Source organism: Sciurus vulgaris, assembly GCF_902686455.1.
Source record: "Sciurus vulgaris genome assembly, chromosome: 1".
Classification (NCBI taxonomy): domain Eukaryota; kingdom Metazoa; phylum Chordata; class Mammalia; order Rodentia; family Sciuridae; genus Sciurus; species Sciurus vulgaris.
This window is the reverse complement of record NC_136461.1, coordinates 106,150,251-106,170,280: the sequence shown is the minus strand read 5'-3', so window position 1 is coordinate 106,170,280 and position 20,030 is coordinate 106,150,251. Positions and strand designations below refer to the sequence as shown.

At 33.6% G+C, this 20,030-nt stretch overlaps 1 protein-coding gene across 1 annotated transcript in view; it reads right to left on the bottom strand.

The window, feature by feature from the left end:
• Window positions 1–1,324: 1,324 nt before the first annotated feature.
• Window positions 1,325–20,030, bottom strand: part of MAN1A2 (mannosidase alpha class 1A member 2) — a 168,430-nt gene continuing 149,724 nt past the window's right edge. The window contains exon 13 of the mRNA XM_079109401.1: window positions 1,325–6,490. Coding sequence (XP_078965527.1) covers window positions 6,358–6,490 — 133 coding nt within the window. The 3' untranslated portion in view covers window positions 1,325–6,357. The remainder of the gene's footprint in view (window positions 6,491–20,030) is intronic.

Below are 20,030 nucleotides of genomic sequence, written 5' to 3'. Positions count from 1 at the left end.
TACAGGCTCACTCACCATTGGAACCCATCCTTAATGTGAATTTCTTTTGCATGTTGATAGTCTTTGTAACCCAATGAAATGATGTAACTTTCAGGTACCCAGCAGACAGAGGTCCAGATTTTCAAATTATAGTCACATAAAGATCTTTATCCTTTTAATCTTAACTGGCCCTGCTTTAGTTATTTCTCAAAATTTAAATCCATTACTGATTTTGGTACATCTACAATGTAATTTTCTAGTCTAAATTTTTGATTGTTGAAATTCACAGTACCAAGAAGAATCAGACCTCAAGGATATAAACTGGTTGCTATTTCAGAAGGTTTTATCACAACTTTATTTGATGCTTCGTGGGTACAGAGTTTGAAATACCTTTGCTTTGACAAAACTATTGCTTTAATTTCAGTTTATCATGTTCCTTAAGCCCCTTATGCCTGTATTTGTCCAAGAACTACTTTGGCAGAGCCAGGTCAGATTTTAATGTGACACAATACCAAGTGCCCAAGTTCAGTACCAGGTACAAAAAAAAAAAAAAAAAAAAAAAAAAAAAAAAAAAAAAAAAAAATATATATATATATATACATATAAAATGCTTCCTGAAAGCTCTTCTTTATCTATGATATCAAGGGATGTGAAGATTGGCTGAGCCAAAAGAAATAATCTTAGAATGTGAGACACTAAGGACTGCCAGTTATTACAAAAGCATAAGTTGCTTTTCTTTACACAGGAAGATTGTCACCAGTGAGTAAAAATGAAAGGTAGACAAAGACTTTTCACTTAAAGAACATCTTTATTTGATCTTAATTATACAATATTACCTTTGATTTGTAAAAATCACGTTATGGAGGACATGACTGGAAACCAGTTCAGGGCAGCCAGTGGGTTCCAATCCCACTTACTAGTTTAGGGAACAATTTTATCAGTGAATTTTACAACAGAAGGATTAAAGAATGGCATTTCAATTTCCAAATTCAGTAATTAAAATTGGGGGGACTTCAATTAATCCAGCAAAAACCAATTCCTAAATTTTCTAAAAAAATAATTTTTCCCAACAAAGGGTTGAATTTACCCTTCATGAAAATTTCTGGTATGCAATTTACAACAGAATTCTGTAGCATTCAAATAGCTGCAAGATATTTGCAATTGTTTAAAAGCCTGTGCATGTTAACATGTATGTATGTGGTTGTTGTTTGAATAGCAAATTTACATTCACGATGAGCTGAGCAACCTTATAGTAGGTTGAACCTAGAAGAGCAGCTCTTTTATAATGGGGAAGAGAGTCATCTCTGTACTCTTTCAGTCTGAATTGTCTTTCCCTCCTCTAGGATTTTTTTTTAAAGTAAAATATTTAATAAACTTTCAGTGAAAAATGTATTATCTATCAAAATAGTTGGTACATTGCAATGTATGTGGCTAGTTAATATGATGTTATATAATTTTATGACTTCTGCAATTGCTGGGCTCAAACCAAGTTTGAAATAGATGAGTTGTTAAGTAATGGAAATATAAAGTTGAAGCTGAGGAATGCTGTAATTGAAAAATGATGCATATTGACATTCTGAAATAGTGTTACTGACTTGGAAAGGTACTGTGGAGCGTTATACAAGGATGGAAGAGAGCTCTTCTTTTGGATACATTTTCCTCCATATTCCTCAGACTAAGGTTTTTCTCAAGTTAAAAAAAAAAAAAAAAAAAAAAAAAGGAGCAATACCCTTAAATGAGGCACAAAACCCATTTTCTGTTGCCAAAAAATTTTCAAAAGATTAGTTTCTATAGAACCAAGACCAGGAATTCTATCATATTTTTGTCTTAAGAGTTCTATGAGTACTCAAGTGGATAAATTTCCACAGTTCCAGCAATCTTGCGTCCTGGTCCAAGGGTCAGTGAACAGGCAGAACTTAGAAGAAAAGAGTATTTTTATGCCACAGAGACCTTTTTTACACAGGGAATCCAGAATTATGGCATTAAAATAACAAGTGAAAATAATGATTGATAACATACTCCCCACCCCATTCTGCCTCTTTCATATAGTCATATATTATCTTGAAACCTGTACAGACTCCAGAAGAATAAAGACAATGAAAGACACAGCTTTAGGCAACACAAATACATACAACTGAACATACACACATCTTTTTGCTTTAAAAATGAATTATATAAATCAAAACACAGAGAAAAGATACAGATCAAAGGTTAGAGGGTCTTACACAAATTAAACTTGGGATCAGGGTCAACAACTATGACCTGCAGGCCCAACCCAACCCTCCATCTGTTTCTGTAAATAATGTTTTATTGGAACACAGCTACCACCATTCATTTACATATTATCTATAGCTGCTTTCACACTTCAACCGCAGGATTAAGTAATAAAACAGACTATATATGGTTTACATAGCCTCAAGTATTTATTTATCTGTGCTTTACAGAAAAGCTTGTTGACTATATATGGATCAAAAAGATCTTCATCAGAATCTGAATGAGTTGGAAGTATCAGAAAATCTTCATCACTGTTCTTGAAACAGTGGATTAAAGTATCTCCTTATCATCTGTGGTTACTTAAAGATTCTGCTGATAATCTGTGAGGCCAAAACTGTTACAACTGTATGTGTAACTGACAGTATTAAAAATCTATATGACTGTATTTATATATATACGTATCTTTACATAGATATATATGTACATATCTATGTAAAGACTGCATAAGACAGAAGGTAGCCAATTTGAGGGTAAAGGAACCTAATGAAAAGTAAAACTCCAAATGTTATTACCAGGAACCACTGTTTGGAACTTGAGAAATATTTTAGTATATTTTTCTTTATATTTAAGAAATATGGGTACAACCACTAGTAGGAGGCATACCAGAGCAAAGACAATTCACACCTACAAGTTTTACCCATGAATTAAGTGACAAAAAAATCTTTGAATATAAAATAACCAGCACTTCTATAAAATATTGGTTTTTAATTATGTAATTATAGTCATATAGCAAAATAAGAATGTTTTTATTTATTTCTAAAGAAATATTTTAGTCAAAGTTGCATCAGAAATCAAATATTTCTTTGATATTTTCCAAGAGACTTTAGTTATTAGCTACGATTATAGTTGTTAGTATTATATAGTATCACATTGTTTAAAATATATTATAAACCTTTCTTTTCCTCTTTAATTTAAATGAAATACAAAATTAAGGATTTTGTAACACAATTCCTATTGGAAAACACTTAAAATGGTATGAACTACTCTCATACAGAAAATGCCATTGGAATCACACAAAATGTTCTAATGCTTGAAAGTGCCAGACACAATGCCTGGCACATATTCGGTACTCCGTAAGTGTCCACTCATTCTCTCATTTACTCATGCATTCATTCAAATAAATTCTGGCTTAAGGATAAACTGCATTCGCATGAGAATGGCAAGCACAATCTTTTATCAACAAATTTGGAGTTTTGACAAAGACTTTGGCAATGGAGAATAGATAAGATGAGAGATCAATAATTAAGATTTTACAGTGACACATCTGCTAAAAGACAGGAATGAGTTGGTGTTAGACATAACATGTGCAACCCACCAGAAAGTAACAACCCCCTGACTGGGGACTTATTTTTCTGCACTGAGACTTCTTTTGGATTAGGGCCCATTCCCTTGGTTTTAACAACTTCATACTGGTTGAATAAAAAAACAATAAAATAAAACAAAAAATCTGGTTTGAACCAAAAAGTGTGATTCTAAGATAAAGAGAAATAAATGTAGAAGGTGTTCAACATCTCTCTCTCTTTTTTTTTCTTTTATGTACCAACCCATCTAGCTGTTCTGCACAACTGTGCCACAGGCACAAAGTGAGGTGTCAGCTTTTTGAGGAGGCACCTGAAAAGTAGAATTTCTGGGCTCTTTGCAGGAGATCTTATAAATGCAGTGAGTACTGAACCTGAGTAATAAAATCTATAAAATGCAAAGGGCAATTAAGGATAGAAGATAGTAAAGAATATTCTTGGAAACTAAGCAAAATATGGGATAAAGACTGATCTCAGTGGAAATTATTTACAAAGTCTTCAACAAAAACAAAACATGACACTGGCAAGTCATTTGTATCCGACTTTAATTGCCTTTGGTATTCAGAGAAGTAAAAGCACTGTTATAAGCTCTAGACTTATCATCACAAAGAAGATAGGGAGTGAGGAAGAAGACCCTTCCATGGTCTCTCTCAAATTCTTTGTACTGGAATTGGCTCTGCTTGTACACTTCTTTGCCTTCTCTCCAGCTCCAGTCATCCAAGTAATACAGAGCACTTGGGGTAGGGGTTCTGTCTCCTCTGGTGAGGAGTTGTCTAGGGAGTTAGTATGGCCCCTTTACTCTGCACTCTTCTATACACAGAGAGGGAAAAGGGGGGAGATTGCTGCTATCTGCATGTATACTCTGAGTCTTTGCCAACTCAAGTTTTTCACTTTTTTTCAGTGATTCATAAGTGGGCTTGTGCTACTTTTAGGAGGAAGGCTAATTTTTTCTGACAACCAAATACTCCCTTTCTCTTCTAAAGTCATAGTCATCTACCCTTTGCAAAAACTTTAAACTTCCAAATAGTGAAAGATACTAAAATTAAACCCTCTTAGATACTTAATACAACTGGCTCCACATTCTTATTTTCTATGTACACTAAACAATTTTGGGGTAGCTATCATTTATGGATCATTGGCTGAACTGTGAGGATTGTCTAATAATTGTGGTACAAGATGATCACCTTTAGAAAATGTTTAATTAATTTATTAGGTCTTTTCCCAATTTAAATCTACTACATGCTAATTAGAGGGTTAAAAAGACAAGCTACTGAATAAGGAAATAAGCCTTCAGAATTCCAAGGGAGGTTTCCTGTACAAACTTGTTTCATAAAATATTCAAATTCAGAGTAAATACTAATTATATTGTTTCCAACTTTTATTATAGTCAGTGGAAAATGTATTAAATTAAGAGGAAAAAAGTGTCTTGCACAGTCACAGAAATTCAAGGGATGGAAAATTTGTAAGTATTAGTATTTATCTTATACTATACAGTTCTGATAAAATTTTTCTTCTGCCAAAATATAAAGAAATAGTTTTTTTAAAAAAAATCAATGCAAAATCTACTAATGATAAAAGAAAGACCCTTAGATATATCCTAATTTCAGTGTAATATGATTAATTACACCCTTATCACCAAATGTTATTTTGAAGTTATTCTGATTAACTCTTTGGATTCTATAAATATTCTTGGAGAAACTAAAAAACCAAAATATTTGTGAATAGCTTACTCATCTGATGAGATAATGAAGGATCCCCTGTCCCCATTCCTGATGGAATGTTTAAGGAAGTTTCACTGTGTTTTGTTTTTGCTTTTCTAAATTGTAAAAGTAACTTAATTTATAATGGCAAATTAAGAGCTGCATAATAGTATAGTGAATTTTGTCAAGTCACATAAAGTTGTAAGTTGACTGACTCTATTAAATTTATTATAAGAGTACAGTAGATAAAATTTAGTTGGTAGACGTGTTGGTTTGGAAGAATGATCTCTTACCAATGAAACCAAGGGCTTCTCTAAGAACAGGTGCCAAGGCAACAAACTGGCATCTCCCCCTCTTTTGGTCATGCTACCAACACTAGACTGAATTACATGCACAAAATCCCAAACCCAGGCTCATAAGTAGTGGTTATGATAAAGAGCAATTTCAATGATACCAGATACAGAAAAAGACTTGAAGAGTATTCTTTGTGAGATCATGTCCCAGGAAAAATTAAATTTAACTGAGAAATTTCAATGAAAAACACTGGGATTGAAATGGTTGCCAGTCTGGTCATCCAATAGGGAACTTCAAAATTCAGACAGGGATAGATACTTCTGTTTCTCTTTTGAGTCTTCTTGCTACTGATGCAGTTACACTGTTCTCCTGTTTTTGTTTATCTTAGTTTATTCCATTATTAAAATGGAGAAAAAGGGAGAATCAATGTGTAAATATCTGATTTGAAAGCTGCTCCACTGTGAGGGAAACAAATTATATAATTGGTTCCAAAGCCATCTCTAATTCCTGCAAGGTGCTCTATGTTCTTGGCTTGTAGCATTAACAGGCATTGCTTCTCATATGACCATCTCATTAAGAATCAAAGCACATCAGGTCTCCGTCCTACATGTACCAGAACATATTTTGGTCAGGTATAAAATGGAATAATTTCAAAGTTGATATATCTACAAGTTGAAAAGTCTTGTGGGGAGGTTTCACCCTGTCATGTTGACTTAGAGGTCCAGATTTTCAAAAGCCGCCTCTCCAGACTAGTTTCTGTAGTAGTCCATGTAAACAAAACACAGGTAAGACTGGTCCTTCTGGAGTTGCTTTCATCGAACAGCAGGGTTACCTGAAAGTGTGATGTTGGCTAAATGTAACACAGGCAGAGGGTGAGCTTCTGTGTTAAACACCCAGTGGTCTAAAGGTAAAAGGTCATCACCAGAAAAGAGCAGATACAAATATCTGAAAATAAAAGAAGGAGAAATGAGCTTCAATTAGAATTCAGCAAGACCAAGTGAGCTCAGGCACAACAGCAGAAAGAAACAATAACCTATTTTGAGCAGCTTCCATGAAAAACACAACCTAGAAATAAACCTCAGTCACCCAAACGATCTAAAACACAAAAAGAATATGCTCCAAAATAGAACATAAGAAAATCCAGTAAGATACACAACTAGATTTGCTGAAATAATGGGTTTTAAAGGAAAATTCCACATATCTGTGGCACATAGCACAATTTCATAATTTTTCAAAGATATTGTTTTAAAAATCACATATAATATCAATCATATGTTTTGACAAGTTACAGAGCTCACAGAGCTAGAAATTAGTTCATACTTAGTAATAAACATTGAGGGAAATAAGTATAGTATTTGGATACAGAAGGGACTTACACCACTCCTAATGTTAAAGGTGTAGTTTTCACAGTTCATGGTACTGCAAGTTGTTAAATAAGTTTCAAAAACATTTTGAGGCTTAATAATTGTCCTTAATGGGTAAAGGACTATGCATATGAAGACAAGGGTCTTGACTTCTCCGTGGGACTGCAAGCCACAATAGTCATTTGGAAACTAAAAATGAGTCAACTAAAACAATGATTCTTACCTATAGTCAGAAAAATTCCTATATGAATTCTAATGGGGGGCACTTAAAGTGAACATAAACAACTACAGAGTTGAGTTGGGGGTGTGGCTCAGTGGCAGAGCATTGGTTTATTAGTATGTGTGAGGCCTAGGTTGAATCCCCAGCATCAGATAAAAACCAAACCAAACCAAAGCCAAAAACACTATAAAGTCATGAAATCTGGATTCTAACTCTTGGTCTTAGCAGTAACTAGCCAGGCCTTACAAAGCCTCGGTGAAGAATTTCTTTATTTTTAACATAGGCATATGGATATAATTCTGGATGAGAGTAAAAACAGCACTGAGGTAAAGGGGGATTGTATACGAACTTTATAACTGGCAAAGCTGGAATAGAAAGTTTACAGTGCTTCCTATCTCCCTCCTCAACCCTGGATATCCCTAGACCTGCTTGAGAAATTTACTGACCAGGTTGGAGGCAGAGAAGTCTAAACTAAGAGATTTGGTTGCACACAGCAAAAGATTCTGCATGTTCTGCTTATTGCACAGAGACCAAAAGGCCAAGCTCTTGGTGTCCTTAGGGTGACACCCCGTCCTCTTGGTTAAAGTGCTGTTAAAAAATGTCAGGTGCTTTTTTTTTAAATGGCTTTTATTGGAGCAACTATGACATACTCATAAATGCACATAATTTGATCACTATTCTCCCTCCCTCTCTATCCCCTTCCTCTACTTTTTAGTCTTCTATTTTTATAAGATACCTTTTTTGTACTTTTTTTTTCTCTCTCTCTTTCTCTCTCTAGTTTCCACATAAGACAGAAAACACTTAACCCTTGATTTGTGCGACTGGCATGGATGATGCTCTCCAATTCTATCCATTCACCAGTAAATGATGATTTCATTCTCTTCAGGGTTGACTTTCCATCGTGTACAACGTGGCTATTTTGAACTACACTTCTACACACATTGGTTATATATGTATCACTGCAGTATGCTGATTTGGAGTAGGAAGGTTGGATCATATGGCCTCTCTTAATCTCATATAAATTCAACAAGTGATGCTTTTACAACCCAATTTTTAATTGGATTGCTCATTATATTATAGTTGAGATTTCAAAATTCTTCATGTATTCTAGATTCAAGTCCTTTATTAGATATATGACTTGTGAAGATTTTATCTCAGTGTATAGCTTGTGTTTTCATTCTCCTAGCAATGTCTTTCAAAGAATAGACAATTTTAATTCTAAACCCAACTGCTAAATTTGTTTTAATGGATTTTCTCCTGTTTTCTTCTAAGTTGTACATATTTAGACTTTAAGTTCAGGACTCTGATCCATTTTGAGTTGATTTTTGTATATAAATAAATCCAGTTGTCCCTGAACCTCTTGTAGCCAGGTCTATCCTTTCTCACTGCATTGATTTTGTACTTTGGTCAAAAATCAGTTATTCATAGGTATGGTGTCCCTATCTCCCACAGTCATGAACTCAACATTCTGTTCCACTGATGTGTCACACTATACTATCAAAGCTGTATAATAAATCTTGAAATTAGGTAGCATTAAGCTTCAAACTTGTTCTTTTTCTAATTTGTTTTGGTTACCCTAGGTCCTTTGAATTTCCATAGGAAGTTAAGGAAGAGTTTGTCAAATTTCTACAAAAAAATGACTATTGGCATTTTGAATAGAATTGCAGAGTCTATGAATTAATTTGGGGAAAATTAATAACATCAACTCTTCAGAGCTACAAATATTTATTTAGGTCTTCTTTATGTCTCTCAGCAATAATTTTAATTTCTAGTGTATAGGTCTCTCACATATTTTATTAAGATTTAATCCTAAATATTCCATTATCTTTATGCTATTATAAATGATATTTTTTCTTAGTTTCAATTTGATTGTTCATTATTGGTACACACAATTCATTTGAATACACTGATTCCCTATCTGCAACCTAGATAAATTCACTTATTCTAGTAATTTTGGGGGTAAATTTCATAGGATTTTCTGCATGGATTACCATACTACCAATGGAAAAAAGGATAGTTTCACTCATTCCTTTCTAGTCTGGATGTCTTTTTTTCATATTGGTCTGCCCTGGCTACAACCTTCTATACAGTGGTAAACAGAAGTTAACAGATATCCTTGTCTTGTTCCTGATCTTAGAGGGATAGAACACATTAAGTTTTTCAGTATGATGCTAGCTGTAGGTTTTCATACATGCCCTTCATCAGACTGATGATGTTTCCTTCTATTTCCGGTTTGCTCAGAATTTTTATCAGAAGGGATGTTGGATTTTATTAAAGGATTTTTCTGCATCTATTGAGGGGGTCATATAGTTTTTCTTTTTTAGTTCATTTATCGATTTTCAAATGGTAAATCAACCCTCCTAACTAGGATAAACTCACTGTCATGATATATTCTCTATTTAACATGCTGTTAAATCTGACTTGTCAAAATTTGATTACATATTTTGTACCTGTATTCATAAGAAATACTGATTTTGCTTCCAATGAGAACTCTACCCTCATTTAAAAATCTTTCTTTACTATTTTTATCACCTACGCTTTCTTGTACAAATATTTTTACATTTGGAGAATGATTTCCCTTCACACAGAATATAGTTCAATCTTTAAATTTTATCATTTTAAAAAATGCATAAAATCTTAAGTCTTGTTCAGGGTTATAGCTGGGTTACTTGAGAACAGTTTGATCCTTTTGGGTCTTACTTTCCTTTTTTGTTATGTAAATATAACATACCTCATTGTCTTTAATTACCACATTTTTATTACTGAATATAAACTTGGAAAAGTTATTTAAATGGTGATATTCCAACAACAATGTGAAAGTACAAATAATCTGTATTTTCTCTAGTACTTATTGCCAAAGGCTATTTGTTGCCAAGGTTTTCTTTTACACTCAGGCAGTTCATGTTGGCACCTTCTAGTTTTTTATTGTGTATTTCATTGAGTAACTGGATGACCTTCCTTATAGTTTTTTGTTGTTGTCATGATATAATAAACTGATTCTTCAACATTCTCAATCAATCCTAGGTGGCAAATAGTTTTGTTTTTACCAAATTCATAAGCTGCCACACTATAAAGATCTTCTGTAAAATTACTCTAAGCCCTCCAATTTCTTTTACTAGAAGAGATGTACAAAATTTCACAGTTCTTATCCTGCTGTCATTCTTATATACACTTCTTTTTATCTAACTTGTTTTTTCCTCTGGTTGCTTTTAAGATTTTCTTTATCACACAATTAGATATAATGTACCTTGGTGAAGTTTTCTTCATGTTTCTTGTGCTTGGCATTTGTTAAGCTTCTCGGATCTGAAGGTAGATTATCCTGAGTTTTGAAAAAGTTTGGCCATTCTTTCTTTAAATATTTGTGGTCTACCATCTTTGTTTTCCCCTTTGGAGACTCTAATATGTATTTTAAGCAACTTCAAGTTGTCACATAGCTTACTGATGCTCTTTTCACTTTTCTAAGTCTCTTTTCTCTCTCTCCTTTCCTTTTAGGCAGTTTCTATTGGCATACTTTTAAGTTCACTAATTTTTATTTCTGTAATGTCTAATGTGCTATTAATCATACCAGTATATTTTTCAATTTACACATTATAGTTTTTGTTTCAAGAAGTTTGATTTGAGTTTTTATGTCTTCTATGTCTTAACTTTCTGAATATATGGAATATAATTACAACCATTATAATATCACTGTCTGCCAATTTCAACAACTGTATCAGTTCTAAGTTTCTATTGTGTCTTATTACTGGTCATACCTTCCTGTCCCTTTGTACACATAAAACTTTGGTTGAATGATATACATTGTATATTTTCTCTTGTTAGGTACTGGATATTTTATACTTCTATAAATCCTGAGTTTTGTTCTGGGATGTTACTGGGTTATTTGGAAAACAGTTTGATATTTTTAGGTTCTGCTTCATTACTGTGTAGATCCAAAGCACCATATTATTCCTCACTACTAAGGCAGAACCATCCCACTTAGTATCCTTTAATTATGATTTTCTTTTTTTCCAGGCAGGTTGCCGTTGTTGGTGATAGGCCCTGTTCATAGCCCTGTGTGCCAGAAACTGTTCCCTCTTCTGTTCTCAGATAATTCTTCCCTCACTTCATGTAGGTTCCTTACATGCATGTGATGTAGCACTCTGCTGAGTATTTAAGGATATTCCCTTGGGTTCTTTCTCTGTGCAGCTCTCACCTCCCTCGTACTGTTCTGTGAACTGTTTCCCAGCACTCAAAGCTCTCTCTCCTCAGGGAGGTGGCTATGTTCTACTGCAAGTTGTCTTCTCCCACCCCCACCCCCACCAAGTTCTGACCAATCACAGGGCTCGCCTTATTTGGTTTCCTTCTCTCAGGGATCCCTATCTTTCATTGTCTCCTGTGCAGTGTTTTGAAACCCACTATTTCATACATAGTTGAATGTAATTGTCTTCATGGACTCTCTGCTCTCATGTCTATTATTAACACAATATAAAACGAACAAAATCAGTCCAGCAAGAACTTGTTCTTAGAAACCCTTTCTAACTCTTCATGATCAGTTCTCTGAAGTCTTCATACTGTTACCTTCTAGAGTTTTGTGAAAATGGACATTAAATTCATAAACTTTTTTTCAATCCAACTATAATCATAGCAGTAATTAAAAAAACAAATTATTAGCCAGGCATGCCTGTAACCCCAAAGACTAGGGAGGCTGAGGCAGGACTGTAAATTCAAGGCCAGCCTCAGGTACTTAGTGAGACCCTCGGCTACTAAGCACTGCCCTGTCTCAAAATTAGAAAGGACTGGGGATGTAGTTCAGTGTTACAGCAGCCCTGGATACCATGAAAAAAAAAAATCACTTTCCTTCCTTTGGGTCTTAGTTTCATTTTCACCCTATTTGTTTACCAGGGATATAATCTGTTATATTAAATTATTAAATTATTGCATGCATTGTAGTAAGTTACATATAAAGCGTGATCTTGTCAATATTTTAGAAATGATGGAAAAAGTAGAGCAGGAGAGAGTGAGAATTTCAGAGACGGGAAAAGTTGAATGGAAGGGGCTGGAATTAAAGGCATTCTGCATTTTATCTTATGATTCCCTTTTAAGCATGCCATTGCTTCCCTGGTGTTTTTTTTTTTTTTACTGTGGTAATAACACATAATATAAAATTTACTATCTGAACCATTTTTAAGTGTACACTTCAATAGTATATAATTCACACTTTTCTGAGACATATCCCCAGAACTACTTCATCCTACAAAATTGGAATTCTGTACACTTTAAGTAACATCTTCTCTTTTTGCCTTTCCACAGTCACTAGTAACCAATATTCTACTTTCTTTCTATGACTTTGACTACTTTAGATACCGTATATAAGTAGAATCATACATTATTTACTTTTCTGTGACTAGTTTATTTCATTTGGCATATTGTCCTCAAGGTTCAGTCATGTCCAGTCCCTGTTTTGATTCTAAAATCCTATTTCTCACAACTTCTAGTGAGTGTTCTTGGTGCACTCTAGTTTTCTAAGTATGTTTCTAAAGGTACTTTCTCAAGCTTGATCTCTCTTTTTACAAAATGACTTTCCATTTTATTTTGCCTAATAATATTTTATGTATCATGTAAAATCATTTCAGTCTTTCTTCATGACCACTCTAGCTTTTTAGTTACTATAGTCTGCATTAAGAAGTATCAGATTAAAACCATTTAGAATTTCATTTATTAGCCAATTATTGATGATCATTCTTTTAACAATAGAAAATTAGATTAAATTAGTTATTTTAAGGGAAAACATAATTACGAAGAAAAAAATAAGTACAAGATATTTAAATAAAGTCAAATGGTCAAGAAACAAGTCATTTTTTTCCTGATTCCTTTCAAAAATACAAATGAACAAACAAAATGTGTATGCACAAATAATAGACTACTACTTATCAACAGAAAGGAATGAGTTACTACTAAATATTACATGGATTACTCTAAAAATATTACCCTGAAATAGTACTTTGTGAAGACACAAAGTACATGCTACATGATTCAAACTACATGAAACTTCAGAACAGATAACCTACAGTGACAGAGGGCAGAAATGAGTTTTGCTGTGGGGTAGAAATGGCTAGAAAACACTGTTTATGGGAAATCTTCTACATATAGTCATGTTTCACCTAATGACAGGAATGTATAAGAAAAGGACTTAGATGATCTCTTTTTTGTGTGAACATTAAAAGTGTACTTAACATAAACTAATATGGCTACAATGTAACTAGGTGGTATAATCTTAGGGAACCACTGTAGGATATGTGGTCCACTGTTGACCAAAATGTCATTACACATCACACAACTAACTTAACTAGGGTGCCAGTTACCAGGCTTATTTGTTAAAATACAATGAAGTAAATACATTTAAAACACTTCGATAAAGCTGATTTTAAAACCTTTAAAAAAAGACTAATGGACAAAAATGGAAAAGCAAAATAACCTTGTTGTGTTACTGCTACACAATACAATTTAGGTTTTAGCGCCCTCTACTGTAGTCAAAGAAACTGGCAAGGATATTTCAAAGCACTTTTGAAACTGAAGAAATACTTGTAATTGAATGGTAAACGTAAAATTCACTGGGTTTGTATGTGTGTGCTCACCCCAGTGCCAAATATTTGGATTGTACTATGTCAGGTCCTAATAAGAGGTATTAAACCTACAGTGACAGAGAGCAGATATGAATAAATAGTTCTGGCCCTCCAACATATTTATTTGAAGAGACTGGACTACGTAAAATGCAGCAGTTAAGCAATGATTTGCCTGTCTGACTTTATGATATGCTAGCTTCCTTGTACACAGAGTTACCCCCTTGATCCCTAACTGCTTTCGTAAATGTTTTACAACAGAGCCACAGATCCTAATGGTTCTCTAGGGGGAATTCTCCCAGATTAGAATAGCATCACTTGGGAACTTCTTAGAAATGCTAATTCTCAGGTCCCATCTAGACGTATTAATAAGAAACTGTCAATGGAGCCTAGCAATCCATGGTTTAAGAATCCTTCCAGGTGATTCTGACATATACTCAAGCTTGACAACCACTCTTCAAAGTTATTCCTTTTGAGTAACTTCTAACAACTGCTAATTTGTACCATTTCTGTTTTTCTCTTCATGTAGACATCTGCATCTTCAACTCTGTAGCAGACTCCTCCAGTTTTTATACCTTGCCTTGGGCCCTTTCTTTTTGCTTTGTCAATTCCTTAATCCATTATTACCACCAACTGGCAGTAACTGAATTCTGAAATCAAACCTTAAGCTCCAATCAGGAAATTACATAGGTCTATTATTTTCTTCTTTCCACTCTTACTTTTGCAAGATCTTATAAAACTGCCATTAATTCAGATGTCTCTCTTGGAATCAAATGATACAATTTTTCATTTGACAAATTATTTAATACTGAAACATGTATTATATGTGTAGCCCTACTGTGGATGATGGGGATATAAAAATCTTGTAAATTATATTCTAGTTGGGGAATGTTTAAGAAAATTATATGGCATGTTAGAAGATAGGTGCTATGAAGCAAAGTAGGGAAAATGATAGGGAATGAAGGAGTAATTTAAAGTTTTACATAGGATGATCAGGAATACCTTAAAAATACAACTGAAAATGATAAAATTACACCATTAAAAACTACTACTTAAGAGTAGCCACAGTAGAGATGCAAATAGCCTTTTTTCCCTTACATAACAGAGATGATTAGAGTGCTATGTGCTAGGTGCTGAGGCGATCAGATGAGTTAAAATAAAAACCCTCATGCAGTGTGCTGGTAGAGATAAAACACAAACTTGCATCAGGTGATGACAGTGCTATGAAGAGAAATAAAGCATGACAAGGGGGAGAAATGCTGGCAAGTACAGATGACATACATAGGGTGTATTTTTACAGGCAGACTCTCAAAACATAGCAATTATAAGTTAAGGAGAGTATATGTGAGACTTAGATGTGAGTTCCTTCATGTCAAGATGTTCTCTGTTATACGCAGGATACATCCCCAGCACATGCATGATACGGAAGCTGGCACTTATTCGGCACTTAACAATAAGCATTTGTTGGACCAACTGTTCCATATATTACAATGCATCTTTTCTATATTTTGGTGATCATGAATTTAGTAAAGAAACAGATCTACTTAAAGACCAAAGAGGTAGAATCAACGATCCACTTCTAAGGATGGTTTAAAGAGTGAGCAAATGCTAAAATTTTACCTCATTTCCTGAGAACCTATAAAAAACTTATAACCTATAAAAAATACCTGAGAATTTAGTCTGTCATTTGAGTTTTTAACTTAAGATTCAAAAAACTTTAATACTGACTTAAAGAAATACTGACTTAAAATACACTGACTTTTAAAAAAAGATCTATTCAAACCTTACCTCACGCTATCAGGTACTACACCTAAGTGTTTGAGTACTTCTCAGAGTACCCTCTCAATTCTCCCCCATGAACTTCCAGAGCTTTCTGAGAAGTTTTGTAAATAGTTACCACTCTTGGTTAATTTTGTTTAATTAAAGTTACCATAATTCAAATGCATATCCTCTGAAGCAGACATTTTTTTCTAAAAATCTGATTAATATTTATATTCACACAGGAAGCACAGACACAGACATTTGCTGCAATATTGGTTATAACAGGAAAAATCTAGAACCAACTTATATATTTAATAATAGGATATTGATTAAAAAAATTATAATACATTTCTCAGTGGATTTATATATGCCAATGTGAAAACCTTCTCTAGGTATAAATTAAGATGAAAAATACAAGTTTCAGAACAATAGGTATATATGATCCTATCTATGGGGAAAAAAGGTTATTTTATCTATAACCTATAAACATACTCTTATATGTTTGCATATACCCAGAAAACTTACAAAAAATACATCAAGAATTGGTTTAATAATTAAAGGAAGTTAATTTCTTATTACAAAGGAGACGGATGTCTATATAATTTACCTTAAAATGAAAAGTTCTGGAGAGTGACCAAAAAGGGAAAAATAGTATTTAATCTTAATTATTCAACGTAAGAGCAAAAAATATTAACAATGTTGAAATGAAGAACACCCTTCTTCATTTATCTTTTTTAATTGGGAGAGTATACCTATCGGATAAGTGATAGGAGTGGGACCACAGCAACAAAATCAATGTGCACTCAATATTTCAATAAGTTCTTTTCCAACAATTTCACCCTCATATCAAACAATACTCTCACTCTATCCTTGCCAACACCCAGAGTACAACTTTTTCAAATTTTAAGCCTCTGACAGTAAAACATGGTATCTGATTATTAGGTTTCTCCTTCCCTTCCCCTACCTCTCTCTCAAATGAATCCACTGTTTACCCAGTGTTTGTCTTTTGTTTCATTTTGTTTTGTTTCTGATACCAGGAATAGAACCCTGGTGAACTTAACCACATCCACAGCCCCATTTTATGTTCTGAGACAGGGTCTCACTAAGTTGCTAAGACTGGCTTTGAACTTGTGGTCCTCCTGCCAGAGTCTCCCAAGTTGCTAGGATTATAGAGGTGTAACACCACATACAGCTTTTTACTTTGTTTAATGTTATTCTCTTGTTGCAGAAATTTTCTATTTATATGCAATTAAAATTTTATCTTTTTTTTCTATGGTTTCTGGATTTTGTATCATGTCATACTAATCCCCAGCATTGGGGGAAAAAAATTCCAAATTTTTCATGATTTTCTTTCCTTTTTTATATTTAAAGCTTTATTCTATGTAAAATGATTTTGATATTTACCAGGGATCCAGCTTCATTTTTTTTCCTAAATGGATAATGAATTTATTTAAAATATAAAGCAAAATAAAAAGTATTCTTTAAAAAAGCCAATTAAGCCAAACCACAGTTCACATTTTTTATATTGCTAGGAAACATTATGATCCTCAGTTCACTTCTTTATATTCAGAAATCCTAGAAGCATGTTCACCTATATATTCTACACATATATACATATATGCATGTGTGCACTTAATAGCCTACCTAATACTGTGAAAAGCCTATATAAACACAACTGCTATTGTTTCCACAGTACCTCTACTGTGGCTGTGACCATTTAACCACTCAACTGTTACTGAACATGTAATAATTCTTATTTTTGTAACAGCAATAAATAAATGTCTTGTACATAAATCCTTTTCTGTAGCTCTGATTATAGAATCAAACCAAGTAATGATATTTTGGCCAATAATGGATCACATATATGACACCGATACCATAATACTATAACAGCTGAAAATTCCTACTGCCTAGTGAGATAATGTCATAGCACAATGCATTACTTCTATTTGTGGTGATGCTGGTGTAAACTAATCTACTGTATTTCCATCTACATAAAAGTATAGCACATACAATTATGTACAGTACATAATATTTGAAAAAAGTGACTATGTTACTGAGTTATGTAGTAACTACATTTCTCCTACTTAGAAAAAGAAAGATAACTACAAAACAGTCTCAGGCAGGTCCTTGAGGGAGATTCCAGAAGAAGGTTATCATAGGAGATGACAGTTCTGTGTGCACTGCTGCCTCTGAAAACCTTCCAGTGGAACAAGAGATAGATGGCAAAGTGATAATGATGATACTGACTCCAGGTAGGCCCAGGTTATTGAGTGTTTGTTTCTTAGTTTTTTACAAAACAGTTTTAGAAAATAAAATAAAATTTTTAAACAGAAAAAAGCTTACACAAAAATATTTTAAAAAACATTTTTTGAACAACTATGTAATGTGTGCTTTAAGCTAAATATTAGCATAGTCAAAATGTTTTGAAAAATTAAGTTTAGAAAGAAAAAAATGTAACAGTAAGTTCAGGTTAATTTACTATTTAAGAAAGAAAACTATTTGAAATAAATTTAGTGTAGCCTATGAGTACAGTGTCTATACTGTTTATAGTAATGTATAATAATGCCTTAGGCCTTCATATTTAATCACCACTCACTGGTCAGCTCACCCATAGCAACTTCTGCCCTTATGAGTCTACTTTTCTTTTTAAATCTTCTATATCATATTTTTACTGTAACTCTGCTATACTTAGATGTTTAGATACAGAAATGCTTAATACTGATTACAAGTGCCTAGAGTATTCAGTATAGTAGCATGTTGTACAGGTTTGTAGCCTAGGAGCAATAGGTTACACCATATTGCCTAGATGTGGAGTGGGCTGTACAACCTAGGTTTGTGCAAGTACATTCTCTGACATTTGCACAATAATGTGTTTCTCAGAACACATTCCTGTAACTAGAAGTACAAGACTGCATTTAAGATCTTTGACATACTCTTACATAGTTTTCCAGAATTTTGCAATTATATTTAAAGTTCAATTTTTAAAAGAGAGAGGAAAAACTATACAAGCAAGACTTACAGATATACAGACATAATTTCTGGTCCAGAGACTACAGTGTTGGAGAAAGCAGACAAGCTGTAGTGGCAAACTTGGTCTTATGCTACCTCTCTTTAATAATAAATTTAATAAGGAAGACTGACCTCTGACTTTTACACTTAGTCATTTAATGCCTGATATAGATGAACTCAAAAAAAGTAGATAAGGGCTGGGGTTTTGCTCAGTGGTAGAGTGCTCACCTAGCACATGTGAGGCACTGGGTTCGATTCTCAGCACCATATAAAAAACAAATAAATAAAATAAAGGTATTGTGTTCATCTACACCTAAAAAAAATTTTTTTAGAAGTGGTTGAAATGAATCCTTAACCTACATACTTTTTTTTTGTCAGAATTTCAAATACACAACTGAGCTAAGAGTCAATGAAAACCTAATTCAATGGAAGATTTAGATGAATAGATGTAGGACACTGAGGTACAGATATAAAGTACTACACTCTTTCAAATTTTGTTTTGTTTTGTTTTGTTTTGTTTTATACCAGAGTTCCTAAGGACGCTTAACCACTGAGTCACATTCTTTTTATTTTTTCTTTTGAGAGAGGATCTCACTGTTACTTAGGGCCTTGCTAAATTGCTGATGCTGGCTTTGAACCCGTGATCCTCCTGCTTCTGCCTGCCAAGTTGCTGGAATTACAGGCATGCAACACTGTGCTTCTTTTCAAAGTTTTTGTTAAGAGGAACTAATTAATACTAGTAAGTGATAAACATCGATAAAACTATTGAGAATCCAAATGGTATATACTCATTAGATAATCACAGGTTGCTGCTTAGAGAATTGTTCCCAGAGGTTGGTTCCTTGGCATCTTTTAGTTTAAAGGGCTCTTCAGAAAAAACAGTGAACTAACAATTTCTTGGAGTGACCAAAACCATTGCTAAAGAATATTTTTTTTTTTTCAATTATAGATATTTGGTAGAGTGATAACATTTGCCTATTTTTACAAAACAATCAAGATTCAACAAATGTCTTCAAACATTTTCTTTTGTTAAAGAGACTATTCATAGGTTTTTCTTTCTTGCATAATTCTTCCCCTTACATAAAAAGCAGGCTGTTGTACATTTATTATATTAACATTGCAGCTAAAATCTTCACTAAATATCTAAATCTCTCAAAATATTTAGATATATTTCATAAATTTAATCTTGAAGACATCTCTCCCAAGTCTAAAGTAAGACTTAAGGTTTCCACCTTCTCGTAGAGTGGTTTACAGAGTTTTCTACCTGGGATTTTGCATATATGTCAAAAATTGCTGCTCCCCTTCCCTGCAATCATTCCTTTTATGTGTATTTTTATGAAAAACCTCACTGGGGAGGGGGGTCACTGGCTATAGCCATGTCATTTGGTACCATCAAAATTCCATGATTATTCCTAACATTTAACTAGCTAGAGCAGAGAGGTCAGGTGTGATCCCAGGACCAGCACCATCAATATCAGCAGGAGCTTGTCAGAAATGCAAATTTTCTTAGAATTCACCCCAGACTTACT